At 36.6% G+C, this 15,201-nt stretch overlaps 1 protein-coding gene across 2 annotated transcripts in view; it reads left to right on the top strand.

The window, feature by feature from the left end:
- The first annotated feature begins 1,280 nt into the window (after nt 1-1,280).
- Nucleotides 1,281-15,201, top strand: part of HPS3 (HPS3 biogenesis of lysosomal organelles complex 2 subunit 1) — a 178,374-nt gene continuing 164,453 nt past the window's right edge. The window contains exons 1-4 of one of the 2 annotated variants that reach the window (XM_053709994.1): nt 1,281-1,573; nt 4,595-4,978; nt 6,775-7,260; nt 7,339-7,516. In XM_053709994.1, coding sequence (XP_053565969.1) covers nt 4,762-4,978; nt 6,775-7,260; nt 7,339-7,516 — 881 coding nt within the window. In that variant the 5' untranslated portion in view covers nt 1,281-1,573; nt 4,595-4,761. Of the gene's footprint in view, nt 1,777-4,594; nt 4,979-6,774; nt 7,261-7,338; nt 7,517-15,201 lie in introns of both variants that reach the window. The other variant, XM_053709993.1, reaches the window with a different exon arrangement.

Below are 15,201 nucleotides of genomic sequence, written 5' to 3'. Positions count from 1 at the left end.
CATCTGTCTGCAGCAGTTTAGTAAGAATGTTATCCTTTTAAAAGAGCACTATTTCCATGTAGTGCTCAATCCATCTGCATGCTACCTATCTAGACATCTCTTCAACAAAGAATACCATGAGAACAAAGCTAATTTGTTAATATTAGTAAATTAGAAGTTGTTTAAAAGTGTATGCTCCATCTGAATCATGAAAGAAACATTTTCGGTTGATGTGCTTTTAAAGGGACATTTTAATTCATTTTACATGCTAAAATTTGTCTTTCTATAGCTGGACAACATATATACATTAAAGGGACAGTCTACACCAGAATTTTTATTGTTTAACCCCTTAATGACTGATGACGTGCAGGGTACATTCTCTAAAAAAATACAGTTAAAGGGACACTGAACCCAAATTTGTTCTTTTGTGAGTCAGATAGAGCATGCAATGTTAAGCAACTTTATAATTTATTCCTATTATCACATTTTCTTCATTCTCTTAGTATCTTTATTTGAAATGCAAGAATGTAAGTTTAGATTTTGGCCCATTTTTGGTAAACAACCTGGGTTGTTCTTGCTGATTAGTGGATAAATTCATCCACCAATAATAAAGTGCTGTCCAGAGTTCTGAACTTATAAAAAAAAGCTTAGATGCCTTCTTTTTCAAATAAAGATAGCAAGAGAATGAAGAAAAATTGATAATAGGAGTAAATTAGAAAGTTGCTTAAAATTGCATGCTCTATCTGAATCACAAAAGAAAAAAATTTGGGTTTGAGGATGTACCCTGTACGTCGTCGGTCTGGGAAAGCGGTGGAAGTGATCCTGATCGCTTCCAGCCGCTTTCCAGTTATTGCAGTGATGCCTCGATATAGAGGCATCCTGCAATAACACCCCTTGGCCATCCGATGCAGAGAGAGCCACTCTGTGGCCCTCTCTGCACCGGACATCGATGGTCGGTATCGTTGGTTGGTGGGAGCCGACATGGGAGGCGGGTGGGCGTCCATCAATGGGCCCTATGATGTTGAGGGGGGCAGGATTGTGGGCGGGGTAGACGGGGTGCGCACTGACGTGTGCATGCATGCGAGGGCGGGGCGCACAGTGCACGGGGAGATAGCGAGTGGGAACCGCTACACTACAGCAAATTTCTTGTGAAAAGTGGGGGGAAAAAAAAAAAAGCTGTATTGTTTTTTTAGAAACGATCAGGTAGGGGGTGGGGGGTTGGTCTGTATGTTCTATCTTGAAATAAAAAAATGTTTTGATGTCCCTTTAAAGCACAAATCAAATAAGAGATTAAACAAACATTTGAGATTGACTGTCAGTGTGCTGCATATATAGTTGTGGCGGTCACTGTCAGCCTATGGGTCAACTTTTTGTTTTAATTGCCAGACAGTACAGAACATTAGTTACACTGCAACACACAACATTATACCGTAGCACGCCAGCGACAGGACAGCACAGCACTGACTCCCCACAATACTCGCCCAGTCCCTAGTAGCATGTGATTTGGTAATTAGCGTCACATGATGGTTTTGCAAAGAGGAAGTGTGCTGTAAGGAAAATAACACTGTATTGTCCAATGTCCCGATGGCAACGAGTAAGCTTTTGCTACTTTTTGTGATCTGTGAATGTAGCGGTCTGGGTGAGGATGAATAGGGACAAAAAAAAGTAGAGACAACAACACCGATGAACCGAGGGACCAAACACGGGTATAGATCCAACACAGACAACACGTCGAAAAGCAGCGACACAAGAAGATGCTGAGCTAAGCAATCACAGCCTTTCTAGAAACACAAAGAGGTAAATACGTATGTAGTAGAACATCGAGATACACAAGCACAGGATCTCACAGACAGGAAGATAAATGGATGTACAGATAAACTAACCGAGCTAAAAGGCAGATCTACACATTCACCTAGTGGCACATACTAGATTGTGTGACACACAGTTGTAAACCATAGGTGTGCACATAAAGACAGCTATATTTACACAACCAATAAATCACACTGACATATGTTATAGAGAAACTGAAACATTATTATACACAAATTGGCCTTTTGACAGAAGGTAAAGGATATGAACACTCAAGAGACAGGCAGCCAAATTCCAAGACACATTAACCAACAATAGCTAGACTTGGCTGCTTGATGACCACAAATAAACTGACAAAGCACACAGCTGCCCAGGCATACAATACTTATTGATGGTACAGTGGCTGCAATATGCTTCACTGGCACAGTGCCACTCAGGGCTACTTGGAAACACCAAAAGGCTGTAACAAACATATATAAACAGACAAAAGTCCATACAGAACTAGATGAGAACACAGTGCCATGTATACTGGAACATGAGCTCAAAGAGACTGGTGTATAGGCACACAGAAAAGCGGAGAGTTATACTGGCAGTGGCGCTCTGTTGGCACATGGAATTAGACACAGGGACACTGAGTCAAGAACACTAAACTACACACATTGGCATATAACTATATCAATAGTGCAAAAACAATGGCTATTCTAATAGAAAAAAATACATATTCAAATTTGTTAATGTTAAAGGGATATGAAACCCAACATTTTCTTTCATGATTCAAATGGAGAATAGCATTTTAAACAACTTTCCTATTTTCTTCTATATTTAATTGCTTCATTCTCTTGGTATCCTTTGTTGAAGATGCAGCAAAGCACTACTGGGCGATAGCTGAATGCATTGGGGGAGCCAATAGCATGAGGTATATTGGTGCAGTCATTAATCAGCAGCTCCAGAGCCTACCAAGGTATCCTTTTCAACAAAGGATACCAAGAGAACAAAACAAATTAGAAAATAGAATTTAATTGGAAAGTTGTATAAATCCTATGCTCTGTATGAATCATAAAAAGTAAAAAAATTAGTTTCATGTCCCTTTAATGTAATTATATCATTAGATTGACCCTTTAAATGGTCATTGTGTTGTCCAAGGTAAATGCAGAGGGGGAAATAGAGCTAGACAAGTTAAAAGCAGTGAATGAGGCTAGATGGACACAGGTGCATAAAGTGGTTGGTATGCATGATGGAAACTCATGACATGACAAGTATATAGGCATTCTGAATTATACCATGACAATTAAACAGCTAGACAGTCTCAATATCACGTTACTAAAAAAAAGGGCACAGTTTGCACAAATACTGATGGGCACAGACAGAAAAAAAGCTTGAATGTGAGTGCATAGCCATGACTAGATTCGTGCAGTGGTACCTTTTAAAGGGACATGAAACCCCAAAATGTGTTTTGTTCTCTTGGTATACTTTGTTGAAAAGCATACCTTGGTAGGCTCAGGAGCTGGGAGCTAGCTGCTGATTGGTGGCTGCACACATGTATGCCTCTTATCAATGTTTTACCTGATGTGTTCAGCTAGCCCCAAGTAGTGCATTGCTGCTCCTTTTAAAGGGACACTAAACCCCAAAAAAATATTTTGTGATTCAGATAGAGCATGCAATTTTAAGCATCTTTCTTATTTACTCCTATTATCAAATGTTCTTCATTCTCTTGGTATCTTTATTTGAAATGCAAGAATGTAAGTTTAGATGCCGGCCCATTTTTGGTGAACACTAAGTTGTTCTTGCTGATTGGTGGATAAATTCACCTACCAATAAAAAAGTGCTTTCCATGGTTCTGAACCAAACAAATAGATTAGGTGCCTTCTTTTTCAAATAAAGAAAGCAAGAGAACGAAGAAAAATTGATAATAGAAGTAAAATTGGAAAGTTGTGTAAAATTGCATGCTCTATCTGAATCAGAAAAGAAAAAAATTGGGTTCAGTGTCCCTTTAATAAAGAATAACAAGCAAATGAAGCACAATTGATAGTAGAAGTAAATTTGAACAATTAATGTTTATTCTATCTGAATCTTTAAAGAAAGATGTTGGGTTTCATGTCCCTTTAAGCTGAAGAGGCAGATAAGCAATCACAGCTCTACAGAGCACATGACATGCATGCACACTGAAATCTGCTGTTTGATATAATGTAATAAATCCTTTACAAGTGATAGAACATAGCTTATATATAAAGGAAGTTTTATATGGCTTTGTTTTATTTCTAATTGCAAGTTAAAAGCAGCAGAGGCAACGTGTACAGAAGGGGAAGGTTTCTATTTAATTTTAAAACTGATATTTATAACGTTTACCGGTGTTGTTTCTACATTAATTTATTGTTTATGATTTAATGTTATATCACTGCAGTTTGACTTTAAACGGATAGTAAAGTCAAAATTAAACTTGCATGATACAGGCAGACCATGTAATTTAAAGACACTTTTAAATGACCTATTTTCAAATATGCTTTGTTCTCTTGGTATCCTTTGTTAAAAAAGAATATGCACATATCCTACCCTAGTGGGAGTTAGCTGCTGATTGGTGCCTGCACACATTTGTTTCTTGTGTTTGGCTGACTAGATGTGTTCAGCTAGCTGCCAGTAGTGTATTGCTGCTCCTTTAGCAAAGGATAACAAGAGAATGAAGCAAATTTGATAATATAAGTAAATAGGAAAGTTGTTTAAAAATGTTTGTTCTATCTGAATCATAAAATAAAATGTTGGGGTATAAAAATGTAACATAAATTATGTTTGCTATTATTTTTGTATGCAGAATCTTCTTCTTCCTGCCTCGCTATACCACAGGATCTCCCTTTAGTAATGGCACTTGGATCATTCCCTTATTTACCTATAGAGTATTAAATCTATGAACTGAACAAATGAAAAGAATACTGAACTCGAACCACTGAATTTTGGTTGCTCACTCAAAAGAAATATAAGATGGTGCAGCTGTATAACTGCCACCCATTTGGGTCACAGCGTATTGTGCCCACCAAGCAGATGCCCGAGCTGTTCTGCTGTGGCCAGGACTGTGTGTTTGTGACTTGTGCCGGAGGATGCAAGGTTGAAGTATTTACTGTGTGTCAGGATCTTTGTCAGCTTTTATGCAGTTTTAACACACTGGGCAAAGTGGTACACATGACCTACAGTGAAGTTGGTAAGTCTAGAGATGCTCATGATTGATGTATTGTCAGCATTTTAGAATAAATAATTAATTTTGTATAAAAAATGGAGGTTAATTTTTCTTGTAAGCTGCTTGTAAAAGTACCCACTTAGTATGCACAGAAATTCAGCCATACTTACTTGTTGCCATATATATAAATATTCTTTCAAAAAAATAATGCACTCAGGACTTAATGAACAAAAAAGTCAGCTTTAATAGATGACGTTTCAGGGAACTCAAGTCCCTTTCATCAGATCAAAAAGATCTGATGGTGAAAGAGACTTAAGTTCCCTGAAACGTCATCTATTAAAGCTGACTTTTTTGTTCATTAAGTCCTGAGAGTGCATTATTTTTTGAAAGTATACTATTGGCTATATTTGCACCAAGGTGGCTGTATCTGAATGGAGGATTCGTTCTTGCTGGAATATATATATATAGTAAAGAATGGGGATACAAAATAACATTGTTATTTTGTATTGTCTGACGAAGGGGGTTATCCCCCCGAAACGTTACATTAAAGGTAACTTTGGAAAATATTTTCTTTTCTTGACTGCTTTATAATTTCAAAAGCATGCTCATATGACTGGCTTCAGGCCCTATTCATATTGCTCTGATGGTAGGAGGTTTTTTTTTTAAACTCAAGAACTCATGGCAATTTCCCACATCATCCTTTTAAGACAAAATAAAAATAAATGTCCGTACAAATTTTTTACATTTTTTTAATCAGTTGACAATAAGAACTGTAATACAGTGCTTGCCTGCCTTTGCAGTGTTTGAAATTGCTTGCACAATCTTGTGATATACACCCATCCGCTACACGGGTGTATATCACAAGATTGTGCACTTCTTGTGGGCAGCATAAACTACCAGTCAAACTCTGCTAAGGCAACTATTTTGACAGGTATTCTTTGTTGAAGAGATACCTAGGTAGGTATTTGGTGCACATTCTTGCAAAACTGCTGCTATATAGTGCTCCATACATGTGCATATCCTGCTTTTCAACAAACGATAACAAGAGAATGAAGAACATTTGATAATAGAAGTAAATTAGAAAGTTGTTCAAATTGTAATGTTCTTTCTAAATCAGGGGGTTTCAAACCTTTCCCCAGGACTCCCCAACAGGCCAGATTTTCAGGATTAACTTGGGTGAGAGCAAGTTAATAACCATGTTTACTAATCAGCTGATTTATTTCACCTGTGCTTCAGTTCATATATCCTAAAAATCTGGCCTCTTAGGGAGGCTTGAGGACAGGTTTGTGAAAACCCCTAATCTAAATCCTGAAAAAAAAAAATGTATTTTTAAGATGGACAAATGTACTATCAGTGAAGATAATTATTTCATCTTCCTGCAATTGTGTTGTTTTTTTTTAATCACCAAAAGCTGTTCATTCTGCTTTGATTTATGGATGTCTGTTTAATTGGCTGTTAAGTTTATAAACTGATTATAGCCTTAAAGAGAGAGACTCTGATCTTGTTTCATATTTTATGAATTTATATATGATAAGCTGTTATCTTTCAGGAACATTCTTTATGTGTATAAATTGAATGTATAATATTTTTTTAGTTGGATGCTCCCTAACATTTGGTTATTTTAATTGGACTGGAAAATGTTTTAATAAAATGTGTACATTTGTATCCCATTGAATGGGCATGGAACTCCTTTTACTGTACAAGGGCTCTAGGTGCATATAATTTGGCCTTTTTTAAAAGTCCCAGGCAGCGAATACTCTGTCTACTTTTTCATGTCCTGAACTCAATCCTATACCCTCAGACACTGTTTGTTTTCTTAGGTGACTACTTGGTTACGATTGAGGAAAGAAACAACATTTCGTCTCTACGAGCGTATACAAACTGGAGATGTGAGTCTTCAGGGAATTCTAGAGTCAGTGTAAGAATGATTGGACTTAACATTGAATCACCTCATACAGTAGCCTCAAAGGATCAGATGGAAATTATAGAAATGCCTCTTTCTGAAAAACCGCAGTGTATCTCATGCTGTCCCATTCGAGGAGACCTTCTTGTTGGCTGTGAAACTAAACTTATGATCTTCTGCTTAAAGTACCTTTCCATCAATGATTTTTCAGTCTTAGATTTTGACCGTTCCGTTATAATTCATGTTGCAGGCATTATCCCTCTTCAGGTTTCGTTCTGTGCTGGCTATATTGCCATTTTAAATGACTTAGAAGTCTTTGTGCTTAGGTTGAATGGAGAACCATCAGAGGGATATGCTATTGAACCACAAATCCAGACTGAAGAGCAACCCTCAAAGCAAAAAGGTACTTTTTTTTTCCCTTTAATCTTTTGTACTCAGTATATGAAAGTGGTGCTTAAATACTGTATCTTCTTTTTCTTAGACTTTATGGATTTACCATCATCCCACCCTGCTGAATCTGATGACTTTGTTATGTGTCTGAGACCCATAGAACTAGTTGGAGGGGAATGTAATTTTTGTGGCATCACAGTGACCACTGAATCCATTGGTCTCTCAACAGACTTTCAGTATCCTTCACAAGTGCATCATATTCTGTATAGGTAATTTAGATGCTTTAAACTGTAACGTTGCTTGTGTGTTTGATAATTGTAGAGAAAACGATCAAAATGTGAAATTTTTTAAATCAAGTATTTTGCTGGTTATATAGAAGCATGCTTCTTTATTATTGGAAACAGAAGGAATAGAGTTTTCAGAATTTATTAAGCTGATGGATTGCATAAGAGTGATAGTGTAAGGGGCAAGTGTGCTTTATCTATGGGCCAGATTACAAGTGGAGCGCTATTGGGTTTGCGCATAAGTTAAATTGCACCTCTATTACAAGTTGAAAGTTAAATCAAATGCGTGAGCGCAATCACAATTTAAGCTAAAATGATTACGGCAACCTCAGATCTCTGGTTAACTGTTTTGCAAAATAATTCAAAGTACAGTTACACTCATAATACTATCTAATAAAAAAATATTTTAAAAAAATAATGCACAAAAAAGTTATAAGGGCTCAAACATATGAGATTTCAGGTGTTAGAAAAAAAAGACTGCAAAGGGCTTTAACATACAGATACATACATACAGTCATGGCCAAAAATATTGGCACCCTGCATTACTGTCAGATAATGCACCACTTCGCCCAGAAAATTGTTGCAATTACAAATGTTTAGGCATTCTCATGTTTATTTCTTTTGTTAGTATTTGTATGACATAAAAAAGTGGAGGAAAAAAAGCCAAATCTGACACATAGCTAGCGAAATTTATCATTGCACAAGAGGATTCTTGTGCAATGGATCCCCCTGCTTCGACTCAGCCTATTGCACTAGAGCAGGGATTGTCAATCACCCTGAACGAGCGAGTGTCTAAAAGTGATTGATGTCACCACTTCTAAGGTGGCAGAGATGAAAAAGAAGTTTTTGCTTCTTAAATATGTGTCAGCAGGCTTGCTTATGCAAACCTGCTCCACGTAGTCAGAAAAGCTGCAAACACAGCTTAATATATTTACCCCATATGCTGAGGTCACCTACTGTCCCAAGCTTTCCACACATGCAGCCAGCAAAGGCATAGGCATGTGACTTGCTCCGATATATGATATGGGTCATGTGTCACATTTTTAGGGATAATCTAGCATATTTTTCAGGGAGCAGCTACACAATATGTTTTAAAATAAAACATTCTGTTTAAAGGGACACTAAACCCAAATTCTTTCTTTTATGATTCAGATAGAGCATGACATGTTTATCAACTTTCTAATTTACTCCTATTATCAGTTTTACTTCGTTCTCTTGCTATCGTTATTTTAAAACAGGAATGTAAATCTTAGCATCCAGCCCATTTTAGGTTTAGCACCATGGATAGCGCTTGCTTATTGGAGGCTTACATTTACCCACTAATAAGCAAGCATAACCCAGGTTCTCAACCATAAATGGGCCGGCTCCTATGCACCACATTCCTGCTTTTTAAATAAAGATAGCAAGAGAACAAAGAAAAATTGATAATAGGAGTAAATTAGAAATTCGCTTAAAATTGCATGCATTTGGGTGTAGTGTCCCTTTAATACCTCGCATATAATCCATAGGCAGATCATGTTTCGTTGGGAGCTTCAGATACTAAAATGTTTGAGTAAAATTGTTAACCAAAATCTTGTAGTTTGCTGTGAAATGTGTGCTTTTCTGGAATTGCTGTTTGTTTTTCAAACAGTGTAGTGTGATGAAATTAATTGTGTTGGGATGTGAAAGACAAAGAATTCTCTCACTAGGTTAAAATAATTTAAAAAACAAACAAAAAAGAATTTTATATGTTCTATTTAAATTTTTTAAGAACATTATTCCCAGTTCCTAGCAGTATCTTTGTTTGGCAAAAATCAATTTTATAAACAAGAGGGAGGATGGAAAAAAATATTCTCTATTTGCCTGTTTTGGTGAACCATTTAGAATATATGCAAATGACAATTTGGGATGTTAACACTGCCCCTTTAAATGTCACTTAAATGTATTACAGAAGTGTCTATCCTTCTTAAATTAGGTGCGCCCAACTGATCTTTTTTTAAAGGTTATTAAGTGCAAGGCCTATGGGGGGGGGGGGGGGGGGGAATGAAAGCCCTATTAAACAAAACCGAAATTATATACAGTACTTCTGAATAGACATCGAGCAGGGATTAAGACGTTGCTTTTGCTTGTACAAGTGCCAGAAGGGTTAAATGGGTATTGCATACGGGTAGAGATGTGTTGTAAAAGATTACACAACCTCATGCTGCACATACTATATGCAGTTTGAATGCTATGCAGCCTCAGTGATTAAAAAATAATTTCATGTTTTAGACATAGGCGTAAAAGGGACATTGTAGACCAAAAAAATGTGTTCCAAATTCAGGACACAGAATGATTTATTTATATATAATAGATAGATTTTTTTTTTTTTTTTAGTTTTTTTTTTTAGTTCTTTGTGTTAATGAAGTAATGAATTATTATAGGTTATTTATTATATGTTTTTCAACCAATGATTACTTTATCTAATTTTTGTAACACTTGTTTTTTAAATAAGTGTGGGTACATTTATATATGGATGATATGGTATATATATTCTCTGGTTTTACATCAGTTTTGATGTTTTTGATGTCATTGGTATAACTGATGATGGTATTTCAGAAGCTTTTTTTCCACAAATAATACAAATAACATATATAACATATTTAGCATACTTCACATAAATTCTAAATAGGTTTTTGTTTCATTATATGATCAATGTTTTCATTTTTATTTATTATTGTTCTTGTTTTCCAGTGTCAAAGCATTTGTATTTAAGAACTAACAATTTTGTTGTATACATTTTTAGATACTATTGTACTGTTTTTTTTAATTGATGAATTGATTTATTAACAGGTGCACTTTCCCTTTAAATAGGGAGTGTGCACCTAGCAAACTTACCCTATGATTAAGTGCTCAATGGAGCACAAAACTAGTCAGGGTGTTTGCTAACCTTGTACGGCTTTTAAATGGATGTCTAATAAAGATGGAATATTTTTTATATTAGCCCTCTGATTCCTCTTTAAGTGCTGCTGTTTTTTCTGTTTGGAATTATATATAATAGACTTACATGCAGATATGGCGCCCATATAGACCAAAGTGATTATTAACCCCTTCTCTGTCACTCACATTACAATAATTGACGCCATAAATGTGTGGTATAACCAAATGGTTAATAAGCTCTGCTGCTAGCTAATGCAAAGAGTTAATGTGTTGGTCCCTGTAAAAGAGGCCGTGCAGGGACTTAGAATTAGACTAAAGAAAAATTCCACAGAGTGCCACTCAGCACTGGGTAGCAGAGCACAGCAAGCAGCCGAGCCACCAGGCCGGCTTTAAATACAGGGACCCTGGGAGGAAAAATGCACAGCTTTACATGGTACTAAGCAGTCTGTTCATTTATAAACCTGGTAAGGCTACAGAGCAGAGCTTTGACAAAATTAAACTGGGTCATAGGGAGGCAGTTTATGCACCCTGTGAGGCTGTAGGGACAGTAAATCATAAATCTGGGGGGGTTAAAAGACATCTCAGCAATGTACAGGTGTGCCTCGGATATATTGCAGGTTTGGTTCCAGACCACCGCAACAAAGCAAATATAGCAATAAAGTGAGTCAGACTAATTTGTTTTTGTTTTGTTTCCCAGCATATAAAAGTTATATTTACACTATATTGTAGTCTTATGTAGCATTATGTCTAAAAAAAACGCTGTACACACCTTAATTAAAAATACTTTATTGAATGCTAACCATCATCTGAGCCTTCAGGGAGTTGTAATCTTTTTGCTGGTGGAGTGTACATATAGGTGTGTATATTTGTGTATTTATGTGTATAAGTTGGAAAAATGGCACCGATAGACTTGGTCGACACAGGGTTGCCACAAACCTTCCATTTGTAAAAAGAGCAATAAAGCGAAGTGCAATAAAACAACATACTGTACTTAACCAGTTGGGGAAGGTTTTGCTAGCTATTGAGCGCAGTTTAACAAGTTTAACAACTGGTGACACTGAAGACACCAAATTTTGCAAAGACATAGTCTGCATGCACGACAGTGCCCCAGCTCACGTGCCCGTTCACTTGGTAGTTTTTTGTGCACGTGCTCAGTGTTGTTTTTGACAGGCCACTGTTAACTGCTTGTTTGTACTATTGGATGTTTCTGTTTAGGTTGTTCTTTACTGTATTTACTGTAAACTAATAGTGTGGGTAGCGTGATGAAGCAACAGGCTTATTATCTAGAAAGCAGCTGTTGTCTGTAAGTGTTCAAGTCTTGCTGTCATTGCTGGGCCTTAATCAGCAGAATATTACTGGGACTTCAGGCAGATTGGCATTGCTGGGAAAATAATGCACCAAGTAGTACCGCAAGGCACCAGATCTGTTGGCAGAGAGACATTGAGTACATTGCATTGCAGACCTGTACTAAGCTGGACCACCAGCACTGATGTTTAACAGCAACTGTACATTTCTAAAGCATTATGGGCCCTGTTACTGTTTAATAGCGGCTCTTGCAGTTAATGTCATTTCAGGTACACCCCCTTGGTATTGTACCATAGCAGACTACAGGACAGTTTTGGCAGACTTTCAGGACTCACAAAACCAGGCGCCATGGGCACCTAGGCTCCGGAGTTTGTTGAGCACTGTGTTTGAGCATGCAGGTTTACATTACCGTCACATACTGTGTATTTTAACACCTACAAAACGTAAACACATAGGTAAAGTAAGGCATACACATGTAGCTGTCAATCTTGGCATATGCATAGTGTCAGGTTGTGTGATCTTGTAGTAAATTATTTTTGTTGTAATTCTCTGACACACCTATGCTCATGCACTGCCTAAAAGCAGTTATTTGTATCCTGGAAAAATGTAGCACATTTGAAGTCTGTTCTGAAGTATATATTCTGTTTCAGTAAAAGGGGTTAAACACATAGTAGCAATGGACTCTAATGCAAAACAAACACGCTATAACAAATTAGGGTATTTAATGTTTTGCATTAGACTATTCTATGCATGATTACTAGGGATCAGATTCAAAATAATGCCCTATGGTTTGATATCCTTATTTTATAAAATTGAAGGTGCAATGCATTGCTGTTTGTGAGCAAGACACAGTCAATGAAGCAATCAAGGGTGACAAACACTTGATGCTGTCAGCAGTCATGTCCTGTCCAGGAACCGCTCAAGAGCTAGCCGGGTTCAGGACTTTATATTTATCTTCTTTGCAGGATTAAAGGAACATGAAACTCTAAAAAAAATTTTCATGATTCAGATTGAGCATACAATTTAAAAGATGCAAACTTTCTTCTATTGGCGCATTCACTTTGTTCTCATGGCACTTTTTGTTGAAGAGAATACCTAGGTAGACAGTGTGCACGTGTTTGGAAAACTTTATAGCAGCAGTTTTGCAAGAATGGTTTTAACAGTTATACACTTTTGAGCACTAGATGACAGCAGTGTTTGCACAATGTATAACATTATTAAAGTATTCTTGTAAAATTGCTTCCTTATAGTGTTCTAGACACACTAACTACCTAGACATTCTCTTAACCCCTTTATGACCACAACGTACCCTGTAAATCGCTGGTCGTTAAGGGCTTTCCTGCCTATAATAGCGTAAGTCTATTATACCCTCCCTCCCTCTTACAGGCCTCCTGTAATATTGCGACAACGCACAATTAAAAAAAACAAGCACCATCTAGTGATGTACAGGGAATTAAACTAATTTGATATTAAAGATAAGTTTTGAACGTTTTTATTATTTATTTATTTTACACTGTATCTGAAACATGAAAGAATAATGTTGGGGTTCTTTTCCCTTTAAACACACAGTTGGAAGAGAACATTTGTTTAATGTTAAATACATTTGATTATAGTGCATGTTATTAGTTTACCTTAATGCAGATTATCACCTTACATAAAAGCCAGAGGATTTGTATTCTACATATGCTATGCTCAGTTCCCTGCTAGAGTGCAATGAACTTAATGCCTTTTTATAATAGAAAACGCTTTAATTTGTTCCCAATGATCCATTTTACCTGCTGGAGCGTAGCTCCTTTTACTCTTATTTTTTGAAACCGCTCATTTAGCCTGTGTTTTCCCTACCTATACTGAAAGTTTCTATACTTAAGTACTGTATAGGCTATTGACAAAACCAGCAGAAGAAATTACACATGCTCTGTGGGGTGCTGAAGACGCAAGTATGAAAATGTTAATTTTCTATTGTTCTCTCTTAGGCTCTGATTTTCAAAACATTGACAGACCAATGAGAAACTGCCTGCTTGGGTTCGCCAGGCTTGCAGTCTGTCGACCTGTCGATATATTCTAAACAAAGGGGCTGGCATGCGAACTGCCAAATGTTTCTCCCATACGATATAATGGGGATTACTATGTCATCAAAAGTCCGCCGACTGTGTTTAAAGTGTACACAGCACAGAAAGTGCATTCACTGAAACAAAAAGAGATTTCTGTGCTGGAACACTTCAAATAATGCATACCTAACTGTAATTAAACCCCTGAAAGAAAAAGCAATGCCCTATCCTAAAAAAAAAACCTAATTTAAAATAAAAACAATATCCTAAAAATATATATTTTTTTTAAAGTAAAAGAGCTATTAATCACTTTAGGGCAATGCCCTACCAAATGCTCTTATCAGGGCAATATTTATTTTAGGCTTTTTAAGATGGGCTTTTGATCTTATTTGGGGGGTAACTTTGGTTTTAGAATAGGGATTTATTTTTGCCAAGTAAAAGAGCTAAATCACTGTAGGTTAATGCCCTACAAAATGCTCTTTTCAGGGCAATTTTTAGAGTAGGTTATAGTGTTAGTATAGGCTTTATTTTGGGGTGGGCTTTTTTTTAAGGAGACTTTAGTTTTAGGATAGGCCTTACTGTTTTTTATTTTTGGTAGTTTTTTTTTTTAATATTAGTTTTTGCTGTTAGGGGGTTAAGTAGAGTAGGCATGTTGGCATTGGGCTTTTGGTGGTGTAGTAGTTTAGGGGTTAATAGGTTAGGAGTGATTGCGGTGTGACGGTTTAGCGGTTAAGTAGGGGTGGTTGGTGGGCTTGTGGCGGCTTTGGGGTAAATATGTATATTTATTTGACTCTGTGTTATTTTTCAAATGAATTATTTACTATACATTGTCAATGTTGGTGGTGACACTAGTTGGAATATATTGCCAGCATCGCCACCCATTTGTTTGTATAGTAAAACCCTTCTCAGCGATTCGGCCTTTTATCAATGATGACGGAAGCTTGGAATATTTTGCCGGCTTGCTCAGCATCGCAGAGGATCCCTTTGGAATATTTTGCTGCCTTGTGGCATGTTCAACCATCAGCACCTAAGTATTGGGCTTTGGTTTACAGAAATATATAAGATAAGGAAGCATGTGTGTGTACACAAAGTGATGCAGTAAAGAGATCTGATTTTACCTACAAGCTCAACACATTTTAATAGGTTGTGGTTTCAAAGCACAAAACCAGCTATGTCATATACACACACAAAAAACTGAAAAAGCTATTTCTCATATATTTTTTTATGTTCAGCTGGTATAACAAGTCAGTTTAAATACATTAAGGGAAAACTATTTTACACTATACTGTGCCTTTAATGTGGCTGGAGACCTCTGCTTTACATCTGATTTAGATTTAGTAGAAATAGACCACATGCTATCCATTCTAACAAAATGAGTATTTTTACATCGTAAATCCCTTAGTTACTATGTCATCATTT

Source organism: Bombina bombina, chromosome 4 (assembly GCF_027579735.1).
Source record: "Bombina bombina isolate aBomBom1 chromosome 4, aBomBom1.pri, whole genome shotgun sequence".
NCBI classification, from domain to species: Eukaryota; Metazoa; Chordata; class Amphibia; order Anura; family Bombinatoridae; genus Bombina; species Bombina bombina.
Note: the sequence above shows the minus strand (reverse complement) of the source record. Positions and strands in the feature narration are given on the sequence as shown.